Consider the following 15,576-nt stretch of genomic DNA (forward strand, 5'->3'; position numbering starts at 1 on the left):
TGAGAGATATATCAGATCTCAACCGTGAGCCAGAGAGGAATAGGAAAGAATGAGTCTTTTTTTTTTTTTTTTTTGAGACAGAGTCTCACTGTGTTGCCCGGGCTAGAGTGAGTGCCGTGGTGTCAGCCTAGCTCACAGCAACCTCAAACTCCTGGGCTCAAGTGATCCTTCTGCCTCAGCCTCCCGAGTAGCTAGGACTACAGGCATGCGCCACCATGCCCGGCTAATTTTTTCAATATATTTTTAGTTGGCCGATTAATTTCTTTCTATTTTTAGTAGAGACGGAGTCTCGCTCTTGCTAGGCTGGTCTCGAACTCCTGAGCTCAAACGATCCGCCTGCCTCGGCCTCCCAGAGTGCTAGGATTACAGGCGTGAGCCACCGTGCCCGGCCGAGAGTCTTTTTTAAAGAAAATCTCCTATAACATTTACCCATGGTAGACATTATTCTCAGTATGTACTAGTATTAAGTCATTTAATTCCCATAATAACCCTCCCTCACAGTTATAACTTAATTGATTATAGCAAGTAGTTCAGGGTATATGAGCTCTGACTATTGAAGATCAGAATCGGCCTATTTTGCCTGTTCCAAGCCTTTTGTAAACAAGAAAAGACTCAGAGTAGAGTCATGTTTATGGGCCACTGTCCTACCTGTTCTAAGTGATAATTTTAATTGTTTTGGGGGAATTTTCCAGAAAGTTCTGATAACTACAGTTTTTCCATTTTGTTACATTTCTAGTGAGGCTTTAGTGCTCGTTGTTGGTACACAAGATAACTCCCTGTTCTCTAAGCCTTTTAACTTAGCTCCAGTGCACAGATTGCCACCTAAGTAACAGAGTAAGCATCCAAAATATGACTTCTAAAGACTCGTTAGAAATCCAAGGCAGGGTTTAGTTTATGTTATGTGGGGAAGTTGGGGGGAGAGCAATTTAAATAAAAGTCATTCTCCCAAGCTGAGCCTCATCAGCGTGTACTATGACTGCCCGGCAAAACAGCTGCTCTTAAAGAGAACTGATGTAGTCTAAGAATGCTGTAGTGTTTATTGAACTGTCTTCCTATACTAACAGATATTTTTGGCATGTTCAAATTAAATTATGTTAAAGGTGATTGAAAAATAATAACATCAAGATTCTATATCCAAGTAAATGATCTCTCTAGTTCCAAATAAGGGCATTTGAAAGTGCAAACAACATGGCACCAGATCATAGCTGAACTATTGTCTGAGAATAAAATAATGGAAGTCTGGGGACTTTTCAGTGTTGAATTATAGGCTAATGTAACTAATATATTAATGTAAAGACACCTTGATAATAAATTTTCAGTAAATTTGATGCATTTTTTTTCTTAATTTTATTCTGTCTCCTAAGAGAACTATTTTGAGATTTTTAAGTATGGAAAAATTTTTTCTTATCTATCGCTGATACAACAGAATTTAAATACTTCAAATATCAATGTTGTAATTATTAGTATTTATAAAAGGATATTTAACATACAGCGTGGCTTTGTTTTGTTATTTTTCTTTTCTGGGTACCTTTCTCCCCTGACTCCACTCAGCATTGTCTTTGATGCACAGAGGAAGAAACTAAGTTTTTCTTTGAGTCTGTGCTGGAGAAGAAAAATAGGAATGTACGTCTTTAAATGTCTTCCTCTGGTTATTCCATAGGTCCACCGGAAAGGAGTTTGCTCTAAAGATTATAGACAAAGCCAAATGTTGTGGAAAGGTACAGTATACATAACTGCTTTGTAAAAGAAACTGAAATAACTCGGTGAGATGTTTACTGTGATGAAGGAACTGAAATGGGGACTTGAGAAGACAATCATAGCAGAATAGACCACCAATAATAGTGGGGAAACATAGTCAAGCCTTTTTTCCCTGCTGTTTTTCAAAAACTTTAATCCTAAAACAGTAAATTGAGTTGATTTTGATCCTAGCTAAAAAATGTAAGTTCTTTTCTCTGAGTGAGAGATGCCTGTTTCAAAACCCAGCAACACTCAAAAGTTATATCAAGAACCGTGAGGGCGCTCAGACTTTACTTTCAAGCTAACAAGTTAGCTTTCCAGCTTCATAGAGGCTGGCAGAAGACACAGGATTTCCTGGGTCAGAGACAAAAGACTTTGTTACTCATGGCATAACAGGTAACATGAACATGAACCAACATGGTTGTGTTGGTTCCCCTTAACTCCCAAATCCTCTTGACAGGATGCAGTGGGTCCAGTTGGATGATATATACGCAAAGGGTTTGTGTCATAGCTGAGGAACCCCAAGCTTAGGAGACCCCAGTCTTATAAGGGGGCTGCTAGCAAACCTGCTGAACCTTTGCCCCAGAGGAGAACATTATTTTCGTTATTCTAGTCAGGAAACATATCTTTCCTTTGCCCCTATCTCTGTGTTTTAAGGGTATTTGCTGTATAGGTTGGAATAAAGCTGATACACAATGAGCAGAAACACTGTGAAGAATTGTCTCCTCGTTAAGAACAACTTGTGTCTTCTGTCCCACTCTCAAACTGAGGCTGGAAAAGATCCACTGATAAAATGCCACTATAGAGTTACTGATACTTTAACTATATTTGAAAAAAAAATATTCTATAAAAGTGATGATAAAGACCTTTTTAGATTCCTTTCTGGTAGCATATCAGTTAAGAGAGCAGCCCCTCGAACTACATTGTGCAACACTGAAGCTTCTAGCCACATACTGCTACAGAGCACTTAAAATGTGGCTAGTCTGAACTGAAATATGCTATAAGTATAAAATACACACCAGATTTTGAAGACTTAGTCCTAAAAAAAGAATGTATTTGATTATATGGCTTTTTTATAAATTTATTTTAAAATATTTTTTTTCTTTGTAAACTCAGGGAAGGATTGTTAAATGATTATATGTTGAAATGAAAATATTTTGGATATATTGGGTTAAGTAAGTTATATTTTTAAAATTAATTTTACCTGCTTTTGACATTTTTAATGTGATAGATAATTCAGAATTACATATATGGATCACATTATATTTCTGTTGGACATTGCTGCTCTAGAGCCAGATTATAAAATGTTTAATCCTGGCTCTGCCTCCTCTTATTGTGTGAGTTTGGAAAAATTACTCAACCCCTTTGTGCCTCTGTTTTTCGTCTAAAATGTGGTTATTAAGAACAACTAAGACATAAGGTTGTGAAGATTTATTGAATTAAGGCAGGGAAAATATAGAAACATGCCAGTATATACTAAGAACTTAACACATTAACTATTAACATTATTAATATGCCAGAGGAATTTAAAATTTTTAATTAGCAGGATTTGATGTGATAGTGATTTTATAGGTATGGAACTCCTTAACTCGTCTTCATTGGACGTCTACAAAATTGTGTATTTTTAATAGATAACTTAAAATAATCATGGTAAAATTTTAGGAAAATCTTAGAACCCCAGAACAGAAAATGTAGAAGGCAAATTTGTCATTTACTTTTTTTTTTTTTTACTATACCGTGATGCTGTTGAAGCAAAGGCTGTGCAGAATGCCCCCTTTTCTTTGAATAGTAAGGTTTTCTTTTCTTTATGTTTAATTTTCTTTAAATGATTTAATGTGCTTTTATTCGTCTAACAACATTACTTTTTTCAACCGTGGTAGCCTTTTTACCATATATAAGTAAGTGTTGCTCTTTCCTTCTGGTATTGTGTGATTTAAGCAGAATGTGTTATAATTTGGGAAGTCTGGTTGTATACATATTAAAATTTTTTTCAAAACAGTAAAAAAAATTTGATATGGATATTATTTACCTGATTAAAATGTAAGCAGCTCTTTCCATAGTAGAAAAAAAGATCTTTGTATGCAAAGAATTTAGTCTGATACACTAAGTGCTGAGGCAGATGGGTAGGTCACTTTAAACATTTGTATCTTATTTTTCTTATTGAATGTCATTCTGTTTTTATAATTCATAATCATGTTTTTTCCATCCTTACATTTTGCTTATTTGAACAACTATTTTCACATTAAAATTATATAAAGTTATAATTTCAAAATTTGATTTGTTATAAATAAGTTGATTTTTTTTCCTGTTAAATTTGATTTTTAGGAAAAATGAAATGGAGAATTTAAAAAAAAAAATTAAGGGGAGTGGTACTCTGCTTCTTTTCTAGGATATTGTTGGTTACCTTTGTTGTATACAGAAAATTAATAATGCTGAAAATATCTGTCATTTGTTAAAATGTATTATTTATCCAGCCTTGGATATATAGGGACTTGGCAAATTACCTTTAATGACTTGCAAAACTGACATACCAGTTTTACAGATAAAGAAACAGAGACTCAAATAGCTTCCAAAAAGTCACACAGAGGCAGAGCAGTGACTGGAGTTTTGGGCTATTTGTTTACAGTATTGGCCAGTCTACCATCATTCCTCTGTAAGTTCAATTTATTAATTTCTTCATGTAATAAGAACCTGGAAAAAATTTTTTTTTTTTGAGACAGAGTCTCACTCTGTTGCCTGGGCTAGAGGGCCGTGGTGTCAGCCTAGCTCACAGCAACCTCAAACTCCTGAGCTCAAGTGATCCTTCTGCCTAAGCCACCCAAGTAGCTGGGACTACAGGTACACATCACCACGTCCGGCTAATCATTTCTGTTTTTAGTAGACGGAGTCTCGCTCTTGCTCAGGCTGGTCTCGAACTCCTGACCTCAAGTGATCCTCCCATCTCGGCCTCCCAGAGTGCTAGGATTACAGGCTTGAGCCACTGCGCACAGCTGAAAAATTCTTTCTCTTGCCTTCTGTTGGCTCATCTGTAATGTACATGAGCATTATTACATTAATTTATTCATTCACCTAAAATTTGGTATGTGTATTTTGTATTCAAAATAATATGCTAGGAATAGGTTAATTTAACAAGTAAATTAATACCAATTCTGCAAATAGTGTTATGGGAGTTCAGAGGAGGCGCATGGGAGAGAAGTAGGTGACCAGTGAAGACGCCAGAGAGCAAGAAACATTTGAGCTGAAGGAGGAACAGTGAGTAGGATTTCAGCAGGCAGCAGTGGAAGAACAGCCTACCAGGCGGCCAGAACAGCTGAAACTAAGGCCCAGAGGACAGAAAGTGTGTTGGGTCCTTCTAAGTAGAAGATTATCGCAAGGGCTGCCTTGGGGCCTGATTTATGGAGGCTATTAAGAAGGCTATGGTATTTGTAAGTTTAAGAATTCTTCCAGCTCTAATATTCTCTTTCATTCTAAATAAATATTTATTGAATTCCCACAGTGTACGAAGCCCTGAGCTTTCTGTTATGGTACTTAGAAGTGGTCCCTCTTTCTCTTCCCACCTTATATAGTTTTGCATTCATCATCTACATGGGCCCAGGCAGGACATAAATCCAAAAGTATATTGTATTAGTTTCCTGAGGCTGTTGGAATAAATTACCACAAACTTGGTGGCTTAAAACAACAGAAAATTATTTTCTCACAGTTCTGGAGGCTACAAGTCAGAAATCCACGCTTCCTCTGGGGCTTTTGGGGAGAATCGATTCTTTGCCTGTAAGCAGTGTCGGGCGACTGACAGTATTCTTGGACTGTGGCTGCATCACTCCAGTCTCTTCATCTCCACATTGCCCTCTTCTTCTGCATTTCTCTCTCCTCTGCTGTCTGTGAAGTCTCCCTCTGCCTCTTTCTTATAGGAACACTTGTGCCGGCATTTAACACCCCCTTCCCCACATAATCCACGGTTATCTCTTCACTGCAGAATCCTTAATCACCTCTGCAAAGCCCCTTTTTCCAAGTTAGCTAATATTTACAAATCGTAGGGATTAGGACTTGATATCTTTGGGTGGCCATTATTCAATCTACTATATATATTTACTGCAGAAATCACATATGGAGATGTGAACATTTTGTCTCTTACTGTATTATCTTCAGCAAAAATTCACTAAGTGACATCAATGCCAGCTGCAAGGCCAGTGTTGGGCAAGAGCATTGCACGGAGTGATTATTCATTCACACAAGCACTTTGGTACCTACTGTGATTTAGAACTAACTATGCTAGTTGCTGGAGAGTGATGTAAACGGAAACCTCCACAAGCTCTCAGTTACAGAGCATTACAGACCAGCACACGAGCGATTAAAAGACTGTGGGACGGAGCTATGATTGGAGGAAGCGCAGGCAGTGGTGAGAGCACGTGAGGCGGGTACCTGACCCAGCATCCTGGAGTGAGCAGGGGAGGTTTCTTACTGTTCTAATCTGGTCCTGAGGAGTGAATAGGAGTTCACCAAGAAGTGGGTAAAGTAAGTTCCAGACAAAGAAACCTACCTGTGCAAAGGCCTAGAAGTCTAGGGTGAGGGATTGACAAGAGGGCTAGAGAGAAGTGAATGGATGGATTCAGAGGCGCACTGAGAAGATAGATGGCCAGGGATCGTGGATGTATTAGAGCCGCGGTCCCCAGCCCGTGGGCCTCAGACGGGTAATGGTCTATGGCTTGTTAGGAACCAAGCCATGCAGCAGGAGGTGAGTGAAGCTTCATCTGTATTTACAGCCGCCCCCCATTTTTGCATCACTACCTGAGCTTCACCTCCTGTCAGATCAGTGGCGGCGTTAGAGTCTGCATTGTGTTGAGTTGTATAATTTTTTCATTCTATATTATAATGTAATAGAACTAAAGTGCACAGTAAATGTAATGCACTTGAGTCATCCTGAAACCATCCCCCCCTGCCCCTGTCCATGGAAAAATGTCTTCTGTGAAACCCGTCCCTGGTGCCAAAAAGGTTGGGGACCATTGCTGTGTTAGAGGATGAGGGAAGGGGGGAGGGATCGGGGTAAAATTCCCAATCTGCTTGGGGCAGCCAGGTTCCTTCAGTGAGACAGAACACAGGAGGAAAGGACTGTTTTGTGGGACTGGGCTGGGTTGATACAGTATGATTAGTCTAGATTGGGAGAGTTTATTCTCCTAATATCTCCCCCCAGCCCTTTCTCTCTCTTTGTACATTAAAAATCACCATGGCCAAAGATAAGGCAGTATCCTTTGCCAAGTTAGCAGTTTTCTTTGTCATTTACTCTCACACAGAACCGTGGAACACTGCCATGAAATGATTCATATGTAAATTATTTGGAGTTAAAATCATGAATCACTTAACATAAATAATGGTAGATGATTGAATAATGTAAGTTCAAGACAAAAGTGATATTCATATTAGAAATAGTCTCTTGGAAAATTTAACCTAGAGAGTATTTTTACACATCAGAAACAAAGACTACATATGGGTTGCATAAGAAATAGGAATATGACATTTTGTAAAGATTTTTATGCAATACTTTTGTTTCTGATGATGATTAGTTTAAAAAGCAGATTTTTCCTTTACAGAAAATTTTACGAGGATACAAAGAGGCTGAGAAACAAAGGCTAACATCTCCCACATTTCACCAAAAGCATTCACTCTGCTTAGAATACTAGCCATTGTCAAGTAAGGTACAGTACGCTAAGATAATAAATAATGCTGGGGAAAGGGCTGCTGTGGTACTCCTTCAGTATTTGAAATGTGACACTGCCAGTGGCCCTTAGCAGAAGTTTTACAGTGTATCTCGGAACACTTTCCACTGTGCCTTTTATTGAAAAAGATAATAACTTTTGGGAGTTGTAGTCTCCTTACGTGGTAGACATCTCATTTTAAGTCCAGTTTGAGAGCTTCTTGGGGTACTGATGAGGGGGTTATTTTGCATCCATCATTTTAAATTAGCATCACAAACAGAGCCCTAAAGAAGCAAATTTATAGACTCTATCTACCAACTTTGGAGAAATCGATGTGACAGATCCATTTAGCTTTAAAATAAAAAGCGTTTTACTACAATGGTGGTAACTTCTGTTGTTTTTGCTTCACAGAGGGTGAAATAAATTAATTTGCTTGCTTTTACGTGTTCACAAAAGTATATCTCACCCTGCTTTTTAGTGTGATTAAGTACATGCTTGGCACAGATGATCTGGAAGCTTTAAAACATGTCAATCAATGCTTGGAGGGTTTGCCAAGTCTTTTCTTTGTCTCTGTGACCACAAGGGGTCGGCTGTACAGCTGCTTCCCTGGGGAGGGACCAGGGTGCTGCTTTGTGCTGCTACTCTGTGACTTAGATAGATTTGGTCCTTGGAAACAGGTAGGAGACCCTATGTTTGGCTCCCCAGCTGTGGTTTGTTGGGGGGTCTAAGAACCACCATTATTTCAGGAGCTTTGGAAGCATTTATTGAGTCCTAAGTCAGTCAAAGATGTCCTAGCCCTGTTCGTTAAAAGGAGCATAGATTCTCCTCCTTGCACAAAGCCTTGTTGTGGTTCTTAACCCCCAACTCACTGTGATATGCTTGTTCTTATGTTTTAAAAAAATTGGATATTTTCAGCTTTCTAGATACCATCTTCATTTTGAAAAAATTCCAAAGTTGACATTTACTGAAGTATTCCTCTTTGAAAAGTGATCATGTGTAGTACAAGAAATGTGGGCTTGGATGTGAGAATCATAGTTTTATGCTCAATCTCCAAGGACTGTTCTAAGGATGAAATGTTCAAATATCACACAAATACCTTACCCAGCCACTGACAAATAGTGACTAGATTCCTGTTAGTCCTATAGTGACTAGTAAATGTTAGTTCCTTTCTTTCCCCTACTTCTGGTCAGTGTTTGCACTGTCATTTGCCAACGCTGATTTAGTGACTACCTGGACAAGTACAGCACATTCACTGCTCAACCAGGCATGTGCAGGAGCTTGAAACAGATTTTCTCTGCATGTTGCTTATTCATTTGTTACAATTTATACCTCTAGCTATGATCAAAAAGAATTTGAGGTGGCTTAGAATAAAAAGGCGTGTACACATGGATGCACAAAGATAAGCAGGGAACCTTAACTATTATTCTGAACTAGGGATAAGATAAATTATTGCATTGGAACACTAAATTAAACTCCCAGATTCATTATAGCAAAGGCAAAAAGGGCAATATGAACAATACATACACACACACATATATCTACATGGATATATACATATAAATGTTAGATAGCAGATGACATCTCTTATAAGGTGGATTTTATATAAAAGCTATATTCGAATACTAGAACGTGTATGAGGGCAATTAACAAATTTTATAGCGTATCCTCTAAATTCAAGAGCATTCAGTATTAAAGTTAATGAGGACCAGTGAATATGGCAATATGGCATTGTTCAGAGGTTTTTATGTCTCATTTAAAATAGAGCAGTTGTTCATGATTCATGGGTTGATGTATTGAGATAATTCCTTAATTCTGTAAGTAAACATTTTGCGACAGCACTGATCCCAACCGCAGTACTCCCTGGGAGTGATTATCAGGTCATGGTTTCAGAGGAGAAGTGATTAGAGTTAAAATGGGAATAGTAGTCCCCACAGTATTGTATGTTTCCAGATTTCGGAAATATAAGATGATAAGATCCATCTGGTGAATGAATGATTTCACAATCACAGAGGAAGAAAGTTTGTTTTTCATGAATTTCAAGTTCATATTGGTAATAATTTAAAAACAAAATGTTTAATGCTAGAAGTTATATGCCATAAATCTGCCAAGTTTTCTGATATGCCTAGTCTTTATTTCTGAGTGTATACTGAAATTATTAAGAAAAATTGGTTCTAACCGAATTACAAAGCACAGTGTTGTGTGCCCAAGCTTTCATAGCGTCACCGCCTCCCAAGGTGTTGGAAATGTTGGAGAAATAGAAGACAATATGCCAGGGCAGCACCACTGAGCCCTTTTGGGGGTTGTTTAGAAACCTTTTCTTTCTGGTAGTGACAATAAGATGTCCACACTGACCTGTCCTGTCGCTGTGGGAACCAGCTAGGCCTGGGTTTGGTTGTCTCTGTGCCAACAGAGATGCATCTGTTGACATCACATCCACAGACTGTGTTTGTCTTGTTCTCCAGGCCAGAGGGAGAGTGCAGAGAGTTCTGTGATTTCTGACCCCTTCTCTATGCCCTTTGTTTGACAGGAACACCTGATTGAGAATGAAGTGTCAATACTGCGCCGAGTGAAACATCCCAATATCATCATGCTGGTGGAGGAGATGGAAACAGCCACGGAGCTCTTTCTGGTGATGGAATTGGTCAAAGTAAGAGGATGGAGAAATTTCCTTGGTGCCTAATCCCAAGACTTACAATATTCGTGAAGACCCTAATTGGAAAAGTGTTTTGCTGCCTTGTAACTTTCATTATTTATAATCATCTATTTTAGTGCTGCTTGTGTCATTTTTTCATCTACTCCAGACTGGTCAACCATCTTGCCTACCTTCATAGGATTGCACGGTTGACATTTTGATATGTTCTGTGTATCCTTTAGGGTGGAGATCTCTTTGATGCAATTACTTCTTCAACCAAGTACACCGAGAGAGACGGCAGCGCCATGGTGTACAACCTCGCCAACGCCCTCAGGTATCTCCACGGCCTCAGCATTGTGCACAGAGACATCAAGCCAGAGAATCTCTTGGTATGTCAACTCTCCTTTTTCTGTTCCAATTGCTGCCTCTCTCCTTTTAAAATGGTCACAATTATATGCAAACAACATCGATTTAGAGTCTATACCAATCCTGCAGAGACTTTAAATTTGGAAAATCCGCAAAACTCATGTCAATGACCATAAAATACTAATAGATTTCTTGAATTGATCTACGTTTACTTTTTGCCAGATTAGAAGATAACATTTTTATTTATGTTTTGATTGATGGTACTGACTAAAGAAAGATGAGCAGGAAAATCACTTTATGGGGCAAAAAATTCTGAAGACTAAGTTGGAGGCAGAATTAGAGGCTCATAGGAGGCAGAAGTAGAACATGGGGGTTCATTCATGTGTAGGGCAGAATTTTGGAAGTAGTCCATTCATCTCAGCTTTACAGGTATTATGTTCTCTGTAAATACGGAGGACCTGGGTTCTTGGGGTGCCACCAGTTACTCTGGAGGCAGCCTGGGTCCCACTAAGGCCCAGCGAAGAATGCTGAGGCGTTAGTGAACTTCCCTGCAAACCAAGGCGTGTCCGTTTCCCAGCTCACAGATCCCACTCTTACCTCCCATTTCTTCTCTTCCGTGCACAGTTCTTAGTATATGTAAAGTCTCCTCGGAATCTGACTCTGCTCCTTTTCTCTTGTCACGCATCAAGAGTCGATAACGTGAGAGGGACTGATGTCTCCAATGTCATGTGTCTCAGAACGTAGCCAGGAAATCGGAAGCACGTTCCTCGTCTAGTCTAACCTGCCCTAGGAGTGTTCACCTCTTCTCTGAAACCTGCGCCAACCCTCTGGTGCTACCCTAAAGGGGAGAAGAGGGAAGAAGATGATAAAACTGATGTCTGGATGAGGCGAATGTGTTATGTAGAAAGGCCACGTGGTTGGGCTTCAGAAACGACCTCAGCTGCACATGTCTAAGTAAAATATGTGTTTGTTGTTGAAGCTAGATCACTCAGCAATGTGTAGATTTGGTCAGCAGATGGGCATTGGCCAGGGAGGAGCAGCTACCATTGAGGCACTAAAGTAAACACCCAGAGTGACCGTCAGCCTCTTTCTGCTGTGAGAACTGATGCCGTTTTTAAACACCGGAGCATTCAGACATCTGATTTGCATCCCTTTCTCTGGTAGCGGTGTCGTAATTTAAAACCCTGCCATTGGAGATGTATGGGTCTCTGTGTCAGGGAGCACGGGGGTGGCCGTTAATGCTGTGAGTTACAGCCTGGTGGTGCCCTGTGAGAGGTAACTGTGAGAGACCAGTGATAAATTCAGGTTTTCCAGGAGTTCTGGGGACAGGGGAGAGAAGAGGGTTGGTTTCTCATATTTGAAGTCCTTCTAAATCATTATGTTGACATTTTATTTAGAGAACGTGCAGCGTTCACTTTGTGGGATCTGCATTCCTCACATTTTTATTTTTGCGTCCTGAGAGCAACTTTTGACAGAAGCATCTCTCAGCTTGTGGTGGGGCGTCTGAACACTGCAGGCTGCAGTCCTTGCAGTTGCGATTGTGTAAGTTCACTCGGAATCTTTATGTGGTGCAGGCTGTAGTCAGCGTTCTGTCAGGTTCACCCAGTTACTTTTCAGACACAGAATCTACTGCAGAATGATGTGGTAGACCGGATGATGGCTCTGACTGGAATCCCTGCTTGGCTACTTACCAGTAACCTCAGTTTCCTCATCTGTAAAATAAGGGTACCAGTTCTTTTCCCAGTTGCCCAGTGGAGTAGCTGTAGAAGTCTAGTAATGTATCATTTGGGGAGAATATCGAAATCTTTTAAGTTTTTGAGAACGTCAGTTACTGGGGAGAACTGAACTCTGCCCAGAAAGCCTTTGGAGTCCCTGTTCATCTATTCCCCCCCTTTATTAAAATTTTCTTTTTTTTCTTTTCTTAATTTGAGATGGGGTCTCACTCTGTTGCCCAGGCTGGTCTTGATCTCCTGGCCTCAAGCCATCCTCTCACCCCAGCCTCCCAAAATTCTGGGATTACAGGCACGAGCCACAGTGTCTGGCTAACGTTAGTTTCTTAAAGCAATGCTATGTATGCCTCTGTATCTATATCTCTCTCTCTCTATATATGTATATAATTATTTCCTGCTTTGAAGAGAATCTCCAGCTAAGATTTGAAATGTATTCGTATTATCTTTTACATATTTGCTAGCATTGGGGAGAGATGAATCAGATAAAATATTATTATTTCAGGCTTGTCTGCCCTTCCTTTTTGATGTTTAGCCAGAGAGTATTACTCTCCCAGACATAATTCAGCGATTATAGACTGTTCAGTCCCTTTCTATTTATGCTTCTGCATCTGACTCTGAATTCTTTATAGGGGATGTGAAAAATGGCACTTCTGGGACTTCTGAGTATCTGACAACAAACCCTACCCCTAGGCATCTCTAAATTGAGTGTTTAAAATAAACACTATTTTTCAAAAATTGTACCTAATGAGAGTATTTTTAAGTAGTAGGAACAAAATAACAATGACATTAATAAAACTTTTTTTTTTTACTCTCATGATACAGACATTTAGGAAATTGTGCTTATAATATTCTTATCACTGCAGTTATTTACGGAATTTCTTTCTAAAGCCTGGGTTTCGGTAAATGCATCATAAATTCTAACTGTAATCATATCAGATTGTTCTCGTTAATGTTTACATTAGACATAATGGATGGAAAGTTGTCCTAAGACTGTGGCATGACTAAAGATCTGGATTCTGTTACTTCAGGGTAAATCATGAATAGCTTTGACGGTGTTTCATCTGAATGTGGGCTGACTCAGTTACAGATATCTGTGAGGGACTCAAAACCTTCATCATTATTCCTGTGAAACTTTAAAGTCATAGAGATGTGTGCTGGAGTGTGTATATTACATAGGAATGGAGAATTTATTAAAATACTAGGGTGAAAAATGTTCTCATACATCACAGGTACAGTCCCGTAAAGCTCGGAATCATTGGCGTGGGGGTCCCCTGGGGTTCTCGATGGTTGCTTCAATCACTCCCCCTCATTAAGTGCTAAACTAGTAGAGGACGTTGTTAACATGCTTATCTTGAAAAAAAAAAAATCATTTTATAAATTTTTCTTCTCCTTTAATTAGTAGTGGTTGAAATAAAAATCTGGTTCAGTTCATAGTAAAATAGGGAGAAAAGCAAACTAAGTATATTTAAAATTTAAAAATAGAAAAAGACATTACGTGAATATAGACTAGGTCACTGCAGTTATTTTTCTCTGAAATTCAGTGTTTTCAAAATGGACACCCAAGAGGCAAATAGAGCATACAAGCAAGCGAAGGATTACACAGCCAAATCTGAATTATGCTATCATATACACTTGTTTGCTTCTAAAACTTTCCATTTAGAATGTAACTTTCAGGCTTTTATCCTATAAAGGAAGTTTGCTTATATATAAAATCAATTTTTTGTAATTATGGAACCAGTACATGTTCACTATAAACATTTTGAAAACTATTGAAAATTAAAGTAATCCTTTCTTTTTTACTTTTTCTTTGAATAACTTTGGTACCAATAAAGTAATTCTTAATGCTACCACCTAGAGATAAACTTGTTAACATTTTGGAATATTATATTTTATATGTAACTGTGAATCTTTTTTACTCCATGTAATGTAGTAAACATTCCCCATATGATTAATACTATTTGAGAAGTGCTTATTAGTAACTGCATAATATTTTATTATGGGGATATACCATAATTTACTAAGTCATTGCCCTATTAGCTGCTTATGTTGCTTCTAGTTTTTTTCATTTGTTTTTGTTTAAGAAACCAGGGTCTCACTGTGTTGCCCAGGCTGGAGTGCAGTGGCATGATCGTAGCTAACTACAGCCTTGAAACTCCTGAGCTCAAGCGATCCTCCAGCCTCAGCCTCCCGAGTAGCTAGGACTACAGGCGATTGCCACCACACCCAACAATTTCTTTTATTTTTATTTTTGTAGAGAGCTAATCTAGTTATGTTGCCTAGGCTGGTCTCGAACTCCTGGTCTCAAGTGGTCCTCCTGCCTCAGCCTCAGCCTCAGCCTCCCAAAGTACTGGGATTACAAGCATGAGCCACCATACCCGTCCTGCTTCCAGTTTTTAAAAGTTATAGATAAATTCTGAGATTTCCAGCCTTGTGTGTAACCTTTGGGTACATCTCTCTTCCCTTAGAATAGGTTTTTAGAAGTAGATTTGCTGGGTCAAAGGTTACAAATGATCTTAAGAAATTTGATATATTACTGAAATCCTTTCCAGAAAGGTTCTTCAATTTAAGCATAAACATTTACATCTTCATCAGAATTTTTAAACCTTTTCCAGTATGGTAAGTATCTAATCTAATCAACCAGTCCTTCCAGGAAATGGAAGGAACATTTTTTGAGGCTTGTTCTGAGCTTTGTCTCATTTTATCTTCACCCCCACTTGATGAGGAAGATGCTGGTATTATCCCACTTCACAGATGAACAGACGTGCTCAGAGAGGTTACGTGACTTTCAAAGGTCACACAACCAGGAGATGAGTGAAGTTGTTATTCAAGTACAGGCTATCTGATCCCAAGTGTCATTTTCTTTCTAAACTTCCAAGGTTTTCCACTACATAATATTTATATTTCCCATCATTGACTATGCAGAAAACAAGGCCCCCATTCCTGCTGCTAATTTTATTTTCTCAACTAAACATGGAAGTCTCTTGGAGAACACCTAGCGGTTTGGTGGATATTTTGATAAACATTTCTTGGGCTCTCAAGTACTTCACACAGTAAACACTAAATAAAGGAAATAAAGGCCAGTTTTCTACCTCCACGTTTACACGCCTCTCTCAAGCCCATCAGGTCAATAGCCGTCTCCACCCTAACGACTACATAAGCACGTGTGTTTATTATGCTCTTCAGTAAGGAACTTTCTGCAAAGGTGGAAAATGCTGTCTTTTCTAAATTTCACACAGTCGTGCAAAATCTCTGAAGAGAAAAATTAGCACTTTAAAGCAACAGAGAGAAATCACGGTGTTAGTATCACAAGGAGAGATTTCATTTGAGTTTAATTGTAAATGCATCTGTGTCTTTTCTACTTAATTCCAAGGGCTGTCTTTCAGTTGTTGAGGGAAAAAACCAACTTCTAATTGCTGGCTGG

The 15,576-nt window shown here is 38.9% G+C and overlaps 1 protein-coding gene across 5 annotated transcripts in view; it reads left to right on the forward strand.

Annotated features, from left to right (window-relative positions):
• Window positions 1-15,576, forward strand: part of DCLK2 (doublecortin-like kinase 2) — a 152,916-nt gene that overhangs the window by 121,549 nt on the left and 15,791 nt on the right. For all 5 annotated transcript variants that reach the window (XR_001138125.1, XM_012660040.1, XM_012660043.1 and 2 more), the window contains 3 exons: window positions 1,661-1,718; window positions 9,955-10,074; window positions 10,302-10,448. Coding sequence is in view for 4 of the 5 variants with exons in the window: in XM_012660040.1 (XP_012515494.1) it covers window positions 1,661-1,718; window positions 9,955-10,074; window positions 10,302-10,448 (325 nt within the window). In the remaining variant the exon portion in view is untranslated. The remainder of the gene's footprint in view (window positions 1-1,660; window positions 1,719-9,954; window positions 10,075-10,301; window positions 10,449-15,576) is intronic.

Source organism: Propithecus coquereli, unplaced genomic scaffold (genome assembly GCF_000956105.1).
Source record: "Propithecus coquereli isolate 6110/MARCELLA unplaced genomic scaffold, Pcoq_1.0 Scaffold65, whole genome shotgun sequence".
In the NCBI taxonomy this organism is placed as follows: domain Eukaryota; kingdom Metazoa; phylum Chordata; class Mammalia; order Primates; family Indriidae; genus Propithecus; species Propithecus coquereli.